The sequence below is a fragment of the Apodemus sylvaticus genome, chromosome 3 (genome assembly GCF_947179515.1).
Source record: "Apodemus sylvaticus chromosome 3, mApoSyl1.1, whole genome shotgun sequence".
Classification (NCBI taxonomy): domain Eukaryota; kingdom Metazoa; phylum Chordata; class Mammalia; order Rodentia; family Muridae; genus Apodemus; species Apodemus sylvaticus.
Window position 1 is genome coordinate 135,510,166 of NC_067474.1, and position 15,991 is coordinate 135,526,156.

Here is a 15,991-nt window from a genome sequence, read left to right on the forward strand (position 1 = left end):
TTTAACGGTTAACACTGTGATGGTAGCTGTCAACAAACCACCTCCCCTGGTAGGAGGCTGCTGGGATAGAGGTGTTTGGGGGAGACAGGATACAGGGTTGTAGACATCAACTCTGCTAGGACTCCTTGAGGAAAGCCTTTTATTTCCTTGGGCCAAAGAAACTTGACCACATGGCCTTGAAGTCCTCCCAAGAGGAAGAAATTCTGGCACTTCTGCATCTTCATATCTAGAACCCATGCTCTAAAAATCTCTCTGTCCAGCACGGCGGCCACTCGTGTTGGTGAGGAAGCATTTGACATGCAGGAAATTAAAACTATAGCGCTAGGAGTCCGGTGTGATGGCTCAGTGAGTAAAAAGTGTTTGTCGCCAAGCCTGACAACCGGAGTTCAGGCTCTGGGTTCCGACTGACGGAAGGAAAGAGAGAGCCAAGGCCTTCGAGTTGTCCTCTGACCTCCACACATCTGTGAATGTGCATGCGTGTGCGAGAGCATACACGTGCACGCACACACACACACACACACACACACACACACGCACACACTAATAATGTTCTTTAAAATTGTAGTGTAAGTATTAAACACACATCAACTTTCAAGATTTAGTACAAAAACTCATGATAGCCTTGTATACTGGGGCCAGAGTATGGCTGGGTGGAGGAGTGCTTGCTTAGCATGGACAAGGTCTGGGTTTGATTGCCAGTGCCATAGCAATAGTAGTAGTTGTTGTTGTAATAGTTTGTTTTTATTATTAATTTTTACATTAGTTAAATATTATAATAAAGTTATTTTGGATAGAAAGGGCTACATTAAATGTGTCATTAAAATACATTGCACTCATTTTTCTTTTCCTTTTAAAATGTGACTACCAGTAAGGCCTATTGCCTAGTTGGTCTAGTAAAATGTGGCCACTTGACCATTTCCAAATGCTCGCATGACTCATATTAGATTTCTAGTGTACAGCTTTGACTAAAGAGCTACGAGTCATTCAGCTGAGCAAAGACTTCTTCCCCGGCCACCATGAACACTGCGGTACAGAGGGCTTGCTCTTTCCCTAGAAGGGTACACCAGACCTGGGAGAAAGTGCCATTTTCTTCCCCAGAATAATCCCACCCCAGGTTTCCTTATTCCCTTCAAGGTGCTACTTGTTCAGAGCATAAAAAATAGAGACCATCTTCCATTGTCAGCCCTCCTTCACTAAAGTGATCAAGATGTACCTGGGAAATCCCTCCTGAGGGCAGCTCCCAGCAGACTCAGAACCACGCTGCCCAAAGGCACCGTGGTGGCTCCTTACTGCCCAATCCTGTCCCTAGAAGTGTCAGCCGGGTGCAGGGAGTAAGACACAAACCACACGAGGCCCTCTGCCCACCTCCCATAGAGCAGCCAGGACTGCTCAGGGCCAGACAGTCAAGAGAGCACAAGATTATCCCTCAGGGAACTGGCACCTTCATCGAAGAAGCAGTCGAGGCCCTAGATCTGATCGCACAGGTCCTTAGGAAGATTGGGGCAGAGAGACAGGGTGCTGTTTCTCCTACTCTACAGCCACCAGCATCCCTCTCCACACTTGGACTTGCTGAGTAACATTCACCTCCCTGACTGACAGCATTCCTTCCCTTGATTTGAACCATTTCCTGGTAATGTCACCCACTGTTCCTAGATCCTTCCAATGTCATCACCTCACACAGTGGCAGACATTTAGAGATCTGAATCAGTTTGTTCTTTTTTTTTTTTTTTTTTTTTTGGTATAGAATAGAGTTTATTCAGGGCAGAGAATGGGAGTTAGAGAGGGAAAGAGAGAGAGAAGAGAGTAGAGAGTAAATAAGTGGAGGAGTGGAGGGGGCCATGACCACGTGGAGAAGGGGGGAGGGGAGGAGAGCCCAAGGGGCAGAGAGGTGAGAGTGTGATAAGAGAGCCTGAATTCAGTTTGATTAACAGTGCCTAGACCCTCCCCATCTCTGGGCTACTATCAAGTTCCTTCTGTGGAGTTTCATCCAGCCCTCGGCCCTTCAGATATTCCCAGAAACCTGCTATGAGAGAGATATGGGCGTATATGGTTATTGGGAGTGTGGGCCCTGGAGTCAGGCAGCCTTGGGAAGATCCTAGTTGCCCTTCCTTCCAGCTGTATGATCTGGGGCAAGTTTCTTCAGCAATCCGTGCTTCAGTTTTCTTAAGAAGAAAGCTCCGATTGTGTTGTGTTGTGAGGCTGCAGTCAGTTAACTAACATACACTAAGCTCAGAGCAGAGCCTGGCCTGTGTCATCTGGCACCTGTCTTACCTCCAAGGAGGTGCTTGACCTAAGTTGGGCTGGCGAGTTTCCTCCTAGGGATGTCTTAGACAGGGACATAAAGAAAGAAGTTAGATTTTCGTCATTTGCTGAAGTTTCAAGGTATACACATTTTCTGCAGATGGGAGGCAGCTGTGGCAAAGAGAAAGTTAATATGCAGAAAACGAATCAAAGGCAAGAGACAGGCCGAGAGCACGATCCCATCTGCCCCCTAAGGGCGAGTCATCCAGGGCTGTGCTATCTTTCTTGTTATTGTAAAATCTACCTGGCGGAAGCAATTAAGAGAAGGAAGTTTATTTTACCTCAGACTTTGAGAGGAGCTATAGCCCACCGACAGGAAGGCGTGGTAGTGGAGCAAAAGGTGGGCGGTCCCACTAGTCAGACAGCAAATCAAGATGGGTGCTAGCGAGCTGCTCGCCCTCTCCTTTATATTCAGTCTGGCCCCCAGCACATGATGGTGATAACTATTATTCAGGGTGGACTCTCCCTCATCAGATAAACCTTCTAGAAACATCTTCCCAAATATACCCAGAGATATCTAGAGTGACCCCAAATATAGTCAAGTCCGCACTGAGAACCGCCATACATTGCTTCCTGTAACTTTCGTTGTTTTATAATCAGCTTCTGAAGCAAGATCTGAAGCTTGTGCTTAAAGCAGGAAGCGGCTACTGGTTATCTCACGACTCTACACCGTGGCTTACCTGGGCTCAGCAAAGAGCTTCATCTGCCTCTCCCTCCCAGGCCTATTTATACAGCTGTAGACCGCAGGGAGCCTAGCCAAGGCTGGAGAGTCAAGGATGGCCTGGAGCTGACCCAGCATTTTCTGAATATTTTGCCATGGGCCAGATGCTATGGAAAATACATGATTGGTGGGGAGAGGTTACTGAGTTCTTAGTGTGTGTAGACAGAGATGTGAAATGTAGTATTGTGCACTCAATCCTCCCAGTAACTCAGTCACATCATTGCTAAACCTACTCCCATTGTACAGATGAAGAAACTGAGGCTCAAATAGAAGGAATAGCTTTTCCAATATTTCTTTTTTTATAAAAGATTTGTTTTACTGGGTGATGGTGGCATACACCTTTAGTCTAGCACCGGAGAAGCAGAGACAGGTGGATCTCTGAGGCAAAAATGGATGGATCAGCCTAGTCTACAGAATGAGTTCCAGGATAGCCATGGCTACACAGAGAAACCCTGTTTGGAAAAAAATGTTTTTATTATTATTTTTTAATTACGTGGATATGTCTGTGTGTGTGCATGTGACCGTGGTGCCCACAGAGACTGGAGGTGTTAGATCCCCTGGAACTGAAGTTACGGACATGAGCCACCTGATACGGGATCTGAGAATAAACTTGGATCTCTCCAAGAGAAGCAGCACATGCTCGTAACCACTGAACCAGCACTCCAGCCCAGTCGCTCATATTTCAAGACCCTGAGGTAAAATGTAAAGCCATGACTCCCGAGTGTCTATCCTCTTCCACGTTCCATCCCAACCCTTCCCACGTAAAACAGCAAATGTGACTCTATTAGCCTTGTCCTGCTCAAAGTGTTGCCATGGCAACAAAACATCCACAGCACCCATAGTACAAGATGAAGTGGCAGGCATTCAGTCAATGCCCCCTTTACCTGTTCTGTGCTTGGCATCAAAGCAGGTACTAGGGACACACATATGACTCAGTGGGGGAGGAGCAGCTGTGGCGTGGAGGAAGTAATGAGACCCGCCTGGGTTGGGCCGCCACTGACATATTTACCATCTTGATTCTTCGAGGTTGGTGAGACAAGGCCTCTCAGAGCATGTGCCCCTCCCATAGCTATCCCAGGCCTCTGATTCTTACCAACACATGTCAAAGGCATCATTAGGGAGAGCCAAGGGTCCCGAGGCACGCCTTAGCCTGGCTACACAGCTGGACACAGGATCTTTTTGCAGTACATCTCTGGATGTCAGGCTAGAAGTAACAGCTTCCAAGGGCAGGTGACATGTCGGTCATGTTCTTAAGCAGATCTGAAACTCCTGGGCCTGTGGAAACAGTTTCTACCAGTCCAGACCAAAGATGCAAAAGTCACAACACCATGTGACCACAAACCTATACTCTGTGAAATGCCTGGGCACTGGGGACATGGGAGGTATAGTAAAAGGAGGTTGACCTTGGAACAAACCAGCCCCTCTGCAAATTCTCACTGCATCCTTTCCTGTGGTTCTCATGAACTGAAGAGCAGGCTCCTTCCTGTCTGTAGAATGAGGATGGACGTCGGCATCTTAGGACTCCTTCTTGAGCATCTTGGGCCAACTGAAACATGTCAGGGCCATATCAGGAGAAGACGAGGAGCATCCCTGACCCCAGGGCAGCAGGCCATAGGAGGGGCTGGGCAATGGCTGATAAGCCATCAGCGATCCAGTTAAACTCCCTCTCTGCCCCACCTGCTCTTTTTCTCTCTGCCAATTACTACATCCTCCTGCCTCCATAGACAAGCACCTTCCATTTGCCTGATACCTGGGGCAAAAGCTGGGTGTCCTGTGGGGATGGGGGGAGAAGTTATCCTAGCCCTATTCATGCTCAGTGCACGAATTATTCCACATTTCCAGAGAGAAAGAATTAGCCCAACTTACACCTGTGTTCCACTCTAGTCTGATGAGCTGGGGCATGGAGGGCTATGGCCAGAAACAGTGGGTCACTAATGCAACTGGGAGTACCTGGAATAAAATGAGAAAGGGGGCATCTCAAGGAGCATCACCGAGGTCAAGAGAGGCACCTGCAAGAGTTCTCTTGCCGATCGAGTGAGATGGTGTGTGTGTCAGCTTCCTGCCCACAGTCTGTCTCATCACACGGGCGTCTCAGGTCAGCCTTCCTGGAAGCAGAGCTCTCAGAAGAGGGAGGAACAGAACAGGAGAATGAAAATCAAAGCTGTGGTCCCAGTCTGACCCTCAGGGAACTCTGGAACACCCTCTGTCCCAGGGTCTAGTACACATCGGGTCCCCAGGACTCAGACACTGAGCTGGTAGAGAAGGTTCCACAGGCAGCCATTCAGTAGAGAAGAGGAGCTGGGGTCTGGACTCCATTAGACCCAGTGGCTGCCATGACAGGGAGTCTTGGCATCTTGTAGTTTTAATCCATACAGACAGCCTCGCAGACACTTCTTACTCCTTCTCATTTGCCTCTCTTTCCTCTATGTCCAGAGATTTTTAAATTAATTGTCTACCCCCTGTATTACTGGGTGTATACATGGATTTAAACAACCACAGACCAAAATATTTTTCCTAAAATTGCTAAACACATAGAGAAACTTTCTGTCAATATTCCCTAAACAAAGCAGCATACTAACAACCACTTACATGTTGTTTATACTGTTTTATGTGCATAAATTACATAAAGATGGCTTAATAACTGTTAAGTTATTGACATAATGATAAAAGTTGTTGACTTAATGGTCTAAGTTATTGGCTTAGTATTCTCAATTATTGACTTAATGTTCTCAGTTATTGACTTAATGATATAAGTTATTGACTTAATGCACTCAGTTATTTGAACCATCTCTTCTTTGAAGCAAACTGAAGCAAAGCCTCTTTATGTAGCCCTGGATGTCTTGGAACTCACTATGTAGACTAGGCTAGCCTCAAACTCACAGAGATCTGCCTTTCTCTGTCTCCCAAGAGCAAAGATCAAAGGCAAGGACCACCACATCCAGCCTATTCACAACCATTTTACATAAGGGTATTGAGTACCTTTGTGTGTGTGTGTGTGTGTGTGTGTGATAACATGTGTTTTTATAGTACATTCTTTTCACATACTGTATATGATCATACAAAGTGTCCTCAAATCTATCACTATAAGAAATGAACTTGTGAAAACACACATTTCAAATCCTCAGCAGAATTCTAAGGACTCAACTTGATCTCTGCCTCTATGCTGACTTTGCTGTGGGTATTTGAGTCCCTTGTCCCCTCCTTCATCTTTCTTTTCCACAGGTCACAAGATTGTGGGCCTGATGGGACACCAAAGTGACTCCTGGATCCATTAGCTTTCCATTCCTCTTGAAGCCCAACGTGTTCCCTGACCTGAACTCACAGTTTGACCCTTGCTTGCCCATCTGAGCATTGGCTTGGACTCAGCAGCCTCTCCTACTGAGCCTTCTTTAGGACTTCCAACCTGCCAGCTCCCTCCCTCCAGAGCTCTTCTGCACACAGTACTCCTTGGCCTAGGATCTGTTCCTCTGTTCTTGGCAGAATTGGTTCCCTCTCTCCCTCAGAATTCAGCACAATGCCACTGTAGTTGCTTTTCTATAGCTATGACAAAATATCATGACCAAGGTGACTTAACAACAGAAAATGTTTAATTTGGCTTATGGTTCTAGAAGATTAAAGTCCACAATGGTAAAACAAAGGCATGGTAGTAGGATCAGGGGAGAGCTCACATCTTAACCCAAAGACAGGAGGCAGAGAGAGCAAACTCAAAATGGAGCCAGTCTTTTAAAACCTCAAAGTTCACCCCAGTGACACGCCTCCTCTAACAAGACCACACCTCCTAATCCTTCCCAAACAGTTCTGCCTACGGGGACCATGTACTCACACATGACACGTGGAAGCCATTCCCATTCAAATCACCACAGCCAGCTCTCTCTCATTTCACCAGAGCCACTTCCCTTCTTCCCCAGTCTTTCCTCCATTGTTTTAGACAGGGTCTTTTATTTATGTAAATTTATTTATTTATTTATTTATTCATTTATTTATGTAATGAAACTCAAATAAACCTCAAACTTAATATGTAGCCAAGGATGACCCTAAACATCTGATCCTCCTGCTTTTACCTCCAAATGCTGAAATTACAGGTATGTACCACAGCCACACCCAGTTCCTGCAATGTTGGGGATTGTCACTTAGTTGTGTGTTCCATTGTGGTAGGGAGTGGTTGGCAATCAGTATGAGTTCAGAATGTATCTTTGAACGAAGGAATCAATAAGCGAATGAATGCATGAGTCTGTCATCATGCCTCAGCAATTCTCACACCCACCCCATCCCGTCCTCTAGCAAGAGAGAACATTCTAGTAGGGGTACACTTCTCTGCTCGGACCCTTTCTGTGGCTCCCTTTCCCCTAAGGCAACAGTTCTCAACTTTCCTAATTCTGAGACCCTTTAATACAGTTCCTCATGCTGTGGTGACCCCCAACCATAAAATTATTTTTGCAGCTACTTCATAGCTGTCAGTTTGCTACTGTTATGAACTGTAATACAGATCTCTGGCACGCAGGATATCTGATATGTGATTCCTGTGAAAGTTTGCTCAATGCTCCCCCACCCTACCCTGCCAAGGGGGTCGTGAACCACAGGTTGGGCAACACTGCCGTAAGGCGTCAGGGTGGCCATGGCCATCTTTATCTAGCAGATAAGTGTGGGTCAGAAGTTAGAAGAGCCAGGCTCAAGTCCCACCCGTACCCTTGCTAACTGGGCAATGCCTCTCGGATGCTCAGTTCTTTTCTGTTAAACGTGTGGAACTCTCCAGCTGTTTCTCTTCCTGGGTTATAGTGAGAAGCCCAGGCAGCAATACATGGGTATCTTCAGCATCACACACCTTCACCCTTTGAGATCTGCCCCATCCCCTAAACACAAATGCTCATTATTCTAGCCTTGCACCAGTGCCTGGCTCTTCCCAATGCTTGCTCTGCACAACCACTATTTCCCTGTGCCCCTGGTTAGCAAAGCCCACTTTGCTTTTGCTCTGCATACTTTACACTATTAGAGCAATGAGTCCCTGCTGGGCAGCAGGACCTCACAGTCCTCTCTACTTCCCAAAGAACCTTGGGCTGCTCTAGAGGTTCCATGGTACTAGGTTCCAACTAGACTCCACATTGCTATCCTTAGCATGGGTCATGCCTCTTCTTTTCTGTACCAGTTTTCTCATCTACAAAATGGGGATAACAGCACCTTTCTCATAGGGTTGTCATGAACGTTAAGTGAACAAATATCTGTAAAGAGCTCAAGTGCACAGTAAGTGTTCCTTAAGCATTAGTTGTTATTGTTGCTGTCTCCTCCTCCTTCTCCTTCTCCTTCCCCTCCCCCTCTTACTTCTCCTCATCATCATCATCATCATCACCTTCACCATCATCATCATCATCTGTCCTCAGGTTTGAAAGATAGCCGCCACTCCTCTTCGCATTCCCTTCCCCAGCTGGAAAAGAGGAAATGCAGAAGATGATACTGGCTGAATCCATGCAGGGCTTGGCTGGCAGTGGGTGGTATGTTCTGTTTCCCAATTAAGATGGAAGTTGCATAACATGAAATGAACCACTTTAGAGGGAAGAATTCTATGGCATTTAACAGATTCACTCTGTTCTGCAGCCAGTATCCATATCTAACGAGCAAAGCATTTCACCATGCCAGAAGAAAACCTCACCCCCATTCTCACAGCCCCAGCCCCTGGTAACCAGAGATCTACACTGTGCCTCTGCGGATTTCTTACTCTAGATGATTCCACCTACTTTTTTTTTTCTTGAGACAGGGTTTCTCTTTATACCTTAGGCTTTCTGAAACTCACTCTGTAGACCAGGCTGGCTTCAGACTCATAGAGATCCTCCTGCCTTGGCCTCTCAGGTGCTGGGATTAAAGGTGTTGGTCACCACTGCCCAGAATCAACGTTTTTAAAAAATCAGAGAGTCACTATGTAGCCCACACTGGCCTGACTCTTGAGCTCTTGGTCCTCCTGCCTCTGCTTCCTGAGAGCTGAGGCTCTCAGGTGTGAGTCACCATGGTGTGAGCCACCGTGGTGTGAGCCACCGTGGTGTGAGCCACCGTGGTGTGAGTCATCATGCCATTCTTGTTCTGATTGGAATGCTCAAAGCACTTAAAACCATATTTTATTCATTTGAAGACACACAGGTTGGGGGGGATAAGAACTTCTTACGTTGATAATATTTTATATTTAATGAAATGTCAGGCACTTAAAAAAATTAAATGTTTTAGGCGCCTAAATGAAATGGCTAACCTCCTACTTTTATGGAGCTGGAATGCATATGGTAGAGCTATAAGCACTTAGACAATAAATAATGAACAGTGTAGTGTGTTCGGATGCAAATGCTTTAAAAAAAATTAGAGCAAGGTGAATCCCTTTCCAGAAATGGAACAGAGACAAAGTGCCTTATTAATATAGTGGTTCTCTTGCCATTTAATGCACTGCCCCAACACTTAGCAATGCAAAACCCACACATCTGATATCTCCACTACTGGGAGTCAGGAATTCAAAAATCACTTGAATCTGGGTCTCTCATGAGGTTATAAACAGTATACAGGGGTGAAGACATTTAAAAGCTTGGTTGGGGGGAGGCTGGAGAGATGGCTCAGCAGTTAAGAGCACTGACTGCTATATCAAAGGTCCCAAGTTCAAATCCCAGCAACCACATGGTGGCTCACAACCATCCGTAATGAGATCTGATGCCCTCTTCTGGAGTGTCTGAAGACAGCTACAGTGTACTTACATATAATAAATAAATACATTTAAACAAAATAATACATAATATATAAATACATTTAAACTCCAAGCTTGATTGGAGTTGGGAGTCCCCATCCAAGATGGCTGACAAACATTTATTTACAAAGGCTGGCAAAAGGCAGCCAGGTTGGTTGTTGGTGGGAAGCCGTGGTTCCTTGTCCTGTGGGCCTTTCCTTAGTTACTTGAGTGTTTCCACTTCTCCCAGAGCATGGGGTTGTTTCAAGAGAAAGCCAAAGCCAGATGTGGCAGCACACAACTCTAACCAAGATACTTGGGAGGCAGTGACATGAACATTGGAATTGAAGGCTATCCTCAGCTAAATAGCAAATTTAAGACCAACCTGGGCTGTGAGACATCATTCAAAGAGGAGAAGGAAGAGGAGGAAGAGGAAGAGGAAAGGGAGGAGGGGGAAATGGAAGAGGAGGCAGGCACACCTTTCCTGCCTTAGGGGTAGAAGCATCTTAAGCACTGTTGTACTCCTGAGAAGTGAATCACACCTTCTCTGCTTCCACATTCAGTGAGAGGGGAATTGAAGGCAGGAATGTCAAAGAACTTGTGGACACACCAGGGAACCACTGAAATTAACTAGGAAAAGAGCAGTCATAACAGAGTGAAGACAGAGTGGGTGGGGCACTAGCCAAGCTGACCTAGGGGAGGAGACAGCATTCCGGGCAGAGCAAGCCACTGAACTGTGGGCCTGGACCTTCAGGCACGCTGGCAACAAGGGAAAGACAAACACTCCTAGGTGGCCACAGGATGGGGACAGGAGCACCATGTTCCCTTCTCCACCAATAGCTGAGTGAGGTTGACTTGTCCCTCTACTTTCCTCCTCTGTGAAATGGGAACAAGTTGAGTATCTGACATGCTTGGGATCAGAAATGCTTCAGATTTTGGACTTCATTCGATTTTGGAATATTTGCATAGACTTGAGTATCTTCAATTTAAAATTCCCAAAGTTGGGGTTGAAGAGATGGCCCATTGGTTAAGAGCATTTATTGTTCTTATAAATGAACTAGGTTCAATTCCCAGTGGCCAAATAGTGACTTATAACTGTTCTTAACTCCTTCCAAATCCAGGGGATCTGAAGCCCTCTTCTGACTTCCAGGAATACCAGGCATGCAAACATACAAGCAGGCATGACGTCCGAGAGTTCAGATGCCAAAGACGACATCATGACTGCGTGGAGGCTCCTCCCCCAGGCACCATGCGCTGACAGCCCTTCCTCTTTCCTCTCCTTTGTTCATGCCCTCTTCTGTTTTGTTGAGATAGGGTCTCACACTACAGCCCATGCTGGCCTTGAACACTCCCCCATCCTCCTGCCTCAGCGTCCGTGTGACAGGATCACAGCCGTGAGCTGTGACACTTTTTCCAACCTCCGCCCCACCTCGCAGTCTCAGTGAGGCTTATTCCCACAGCTCTGACTCCCCCGTGAAATCTGCACCGCGTCCTCCTCTCCTGAATGCTATTGTCCCTTACATTTCTCACGGAGCCCGTGCTGCCTGTCACTTTCTAGCACGTAGGGCCTCATTTTATTTATTTTGTTTTTTACTGTATGTCTCCAAGTATCTAATAGATTTGTGTGCATGTGTGTGTTATATGTATGCATATGTGTTCAAATGTGTGTTCACTGTGAACAATGATGCAGAAGCCAGAGTATGAAGCCTGGTGTCTCCCTATATTTTTGTATGTATTTATTTACATGTGTGTGTGTGTGCATGTGTGTGTGTGTGTGTGTGTGTGTATGCGTATGTGCCATGATGCACATGTGCACATATGGAGGTCAAGGAACAACTTTTGGAAGTTGATTCTCTCCGTCTACCATAGGAGTCCCAGGGATCGAACTTAAGCTGTCAGGCTTGGCTGTAAGCACCTTACTTCTGAGCCATCTCTAGACTGCACCACACACACCCACACACACACACCTTACTTTTTGAGACAGGGTCTCTCCCTGAATCTGGGGTTTGCAGATTAGGTCAGTCTGGCTGGCCAGCAGGCTCCAAAGTTCTCCTTGATCCACCTCTACTGCACCATGGTTATAAGAGCATGATACCACTCTCGGCTTTTTATGTGGGTGCTGGGAATCCAAACTCAAACCCCCAAGTTTGTATAGCAAGCCCTTTATGGAAGTAGCCTCCTCCACAGTTCCCCCAGTGAGTTAATGCATTAACCTGACACGTGCGCAGTTGTGCTGTGGCCATGATGTCTGCAGCTTCCATTAGATTCTCAGAAAATTTCATGACCTTGAAAGTTTGAAAGTCGCAAATTGACTGAACTTCAAAAAAATCATATTTGATTTGTGTGTGTATATGGCATGTATGTGTGTGTGTGACATGTATGTGGGTACTCACAAGAGTTAAAAAGAAGCTATTGGATCACATGAAGCTAGAATTAAGGTGGTTGTGAGCTACCCAGTGTGGACAGTGCGAACCAAATCCAGGCCATCGGAGGAAGAGCAAGCTCTCTTAAGTGCTGAGCCATTTCTCCAGCCCCAGATTAGAGAACTTTTTAAAGCACTATTCACACACACACACATTTTCTAAAAGGGAAACTGTCTTGTGATATAACCACTGCCAAACGATGGTGTCCTCAGACCAGCTATGTCAGGGTGATTTTTTTAAAAACATAGTCTTATGATTCAAAACCACCCACAGTACAAGCACTAGGGAGGCAGAAGCACAGGAATGTCAACTTCAAGACCAGCCTGGGTTGCATAGCAAGGCTCTGTCTAAAATAAATAAATAGATAAATAAGTAAATAAGTAAATAAATAAATAAATAAATAAATAAATAAATGTCTCGGTGTTAACCTTCTGAGTCAGAGGTTAGGGTTCCCCCTAACTATGCAAGCCCCAGATGAGACAGAGGTCCAGTCAGGTTTAAGAATTTCTGTGTAGAGCCTTATCTGGAGAAAAAGAGATAGCCCAAGGATTTCATTACACCAGGCTGAAGAAGGGGAAAAAAATTGTGACTCTCCCACATGCTCTTGGGCACCCAGGCAAGGACCACCAAATTTCACATCGGAAAGCTGAGGCCCTATGGAATCAAGTGATGTCCCCCCACCCCATCCTCCCAACAGCTAAGGGTCACACGCCTGCGGGTGGCAGAGCTATGATTAGAACATGTGCCTTTGAGCTCCACTTGTAAACTTCTCCCCTCCACACCAGCTAGATAAACCAAGTTCCAGGAAGCCCAGAGGCTGCTGCAGGGGGAGGGGAGCCAAAAGAGGGGAGAGCCAACAGGCATAAGTCAAGGCTCCAGGAAACAACTGTCCCCATGCCTGTGACTCAAAGAGCTTGTCACATAGAGGAATAACTTTCTGCATAGGGCCTCTGCATAGCCATTTTGTCCTTTGGTGCCTGAATCATCTTATCTGCAAAACAGGGCTAAAAATTCATACCCAACCCCAGAAAGGTGTTTGTAGAATGTAGAGCCCTCTAAAATTCCAAGTTAGGATTATTGTGATTCAAAGAAGCTTTGGATTTAAAGACCATTGGATGATCTTTAGAGCCAGCCCTATATCCAGCCTTTCACTCAATTAAGGAACATTTGCATATGTATGTGCCAGGCACTATGGAGGGCTCTGTACACACATACACACACACACACACACACACACACACACGCGCGCGCACGCGCGCATACACACACACACAGCCTCGGCTAACCTTCACCATAAGCTCGTGTGGTCTCTGCCGCCCTTGCCAGCATCCTACGGAGGAAGAAGCCACAGTTTGGTGAATGAGCTGCAATTCACGCCATCATTCGCTCATTCATTCCACTTTTACAGAAAGCCAGCTCTGGACCAGGCTGTGGGCCAAGTGCTGAGGGTAAGAAGATGAACAAGTCCTTCAGGAGACATGCCCATAAATTACTTTAATAACAACTCGGGACAAGCTTCAACAGACAGCACAGTGTGAACCAGAGAAGGAGCAATTGGCTCCCTGAGGATTGTAGGAACAGAGAGCTGACCTCTCCAAAGGACACTGCTTCGCTGAGCTGAAGTGCAATACAAAGTTCCGGGTTTGAATCTTTAAAGGCTTTACTGTGTGCTTCCAGGAAATCTCTTCTGCCTCTGAGGCTCAGTCTGAAAAATTAGTAAGTTGAGTGGACCCCAAGATCCTGAAGCTCCAGGAACTGGCCCGCTCACCTGTCTTCTGGCTAATTCAAGCTACTCCCAAACCCCCACTAAGCAGTACCTCGAAGGCCTGACCAAGTCCCAGAAAAATGTCAACCACCCAGCCCCACCAAGGCGCCTGCAACCCGGGACGCCCTTGGAGGCCCAAAGGGCGGAGCTCTGGTAGGAGGCGGGGCCGATGCCTTCTTGGATGGGTGCACGACCCGCCCAAAAGGGATTCATCCAGCCAATGACAGACGGGGGCGTGGCGATCCCGCCTCTTGGTATAAGAAATCGCCAGACTCTGCGGCACTGAGCGAAAGCCTGCGAACCCCTGAGCTGTTTGGTTCTTTTGCGGCCTGCAACTACTGCCGTGGGGGCAGCGCAGAAAAGAGGAGATCCCAGAGACCCGGGTGAGACAGTGAACGAATCCGATTTGTTCTTCCTCTGCCTGGCTGTGTTGCGGGGACTGCACGGTGCCCGGGTCTCCCGCCCAAGAGGAGCCGTTGGCCGAGACCCGGGTCGTGCCCTGACTGTCCTCCAGCTGCCATGGCCGACCACCTGATGCTCGCCGAGGGTTACTGCCTGCTACAGGTGCCGCCGCACGGCCACGGCCCGCATGCGCCCCGGACTCTGCAGCCATACCCAGGCCCGGGCATGGACAGCGGTCTGCGGCCGCGGGGGACTCCTCTGGGACCGCCGCCGCCACCCGGGACCCTGGCATACGGCTCCTTCGGATCGCCGGTGTCTTTCCAGCCCTTCCCAGTCTCGCAGTCGCCGGGCGCCGGTAGCACGCACCTGCAGTCTGCGGCCACACCGTCCCCGGGCCGCATCCCGGCGCCCCCGGCAGCCGCCGGAGGGCCCTCACCTCTGCAGCCGGCGCCTGGAGCTACAGCCCCGCTGCCGCCACCGCCGCCGCCGCCCGCCCTGGGCTGCATGGACGCGGAGCTCATCGACGAGGAGGCGCTGACGTCGCTGGAACTCGAGCTCGGGCTGCACCGTGTACGGGAGCTGCCCGAGCTCTTCCTCGGCCAGAGCGAGTTCGATTGCTTCTCAGACCTGGGGTCAGCTCCGGCCGCCGGCTCGGTGAGCTGTTGAGCGCCACCTCCGAGAGACGCGGGACTCTGTGCCCGGTGGCCCGGCCCGCACACACCCTCCGTGAGGGTGGAGGCGCGGGGTTTACGCGCCGAGACGCCTCCAGCCGTGGACACCTGCCTTGCCTCCAGGCCCTGCCTCCTACTGGATGACAGTTGGGTCTTGCTTCTCATACCCAAGCCTCAGCGGTCTAATGGAGGGAACTGAACCAGCCTTCGGATTCCATATTCTTGAAATCTGTGTCCTCTTCCCACCCCCTTACCCCAATCTGAGCCATTCATTGCAAACCTCTGTCTGACCTTCCTTCTCGTGCAGCCCACTAACCGGATTGGGTCTAGGGAGCCATCTCCTGGGACCCCCTACCTTCCTGGGCCTCTGGCCCAGCGGAGGGAAGGTTTTTATACCTAACCCCTGCAGAGTGGAGCCATGCTCCAGGTGGCCTCTAAAACCAAAATAAAACTGGGTTGCTTTACAGTTTTGAGTTTCCATTTCCTTTCCATCTCCTCTCAAATACCTGTAACTTGCAAAAAGCCGGAGACTGTTAGAGGCCCAAAGTGGAACTGAGGCTTCCAACCCCAACAAGAACAAGAAACTTGATTTTCTTTTGAAAAATGTCTTGAGAGTTGTGCAATTGTCATGACACAACCCGAGAGGTCCAGGCTGCTGCCTGGCCAGTTAATAGCTTAACCTGTTTGATTTCCTGCCACTAGGGCTCCAGGAACTGGGTGGTCCCTGAAGATCCAGGCAATCCTCACTTTGGACAGAGACTATCTCACTTGCCCATGACGCTACCCTTTCGGTTTCCTTGAAGGATATGGTCTTGATGATTTTCTAGGGGTGTGTGAGTGAGTGAGTGTGTATGTGTGTGTGTGTGTGTGTGTTGGCAGAAATTGAACCATACATACTTCACACATACTTCATACTTCATCCATGCAATGATTACAGCACACTGACAGACTCACAGTCACCTCTGTAAACTATAGAGATGTTTGTTCTGCACGTTGGCACACAAAGGACCATAGGGA

General features: G+C 48.0%; 1 protein-coding gene across 1 annotated transcript; it reads left to right on the forward strand.

The window, feature by feature from the left end:
• Window positions 1–14,171: 14,171 nt before the first annotated feature.
• Window positions 14,172–15,440, forward strand: Cited4 (Cbp/p300 interacting transactivator with Glu/Asp rich carboxy-terminal domain 4). The gene has a single exon (XM_052177230.1). It carries the CDS (start codon window positions 14,421–14,423, stop codon window positions 14,967–14,969), a length of 549 nt encoding a protein of 182 aa, XP_052033190.1. The 5' UTR covers window positions 14,172–14,420; the 3' UTR covers window positions 14,970–15,440.
• Window positions 15,441–15,991: the final 551 nt, after the last annotated feature.

Bases quoted from the DNA above. Each gene is read 5' to 3' on its own strand.
- Cited4 (XM_052177230.1), top strand. From the start codon at position 14,421: ATGGCCGACCACCTGATGCTCGCCGAGGGTTACTGCCTGCTACAGGTG.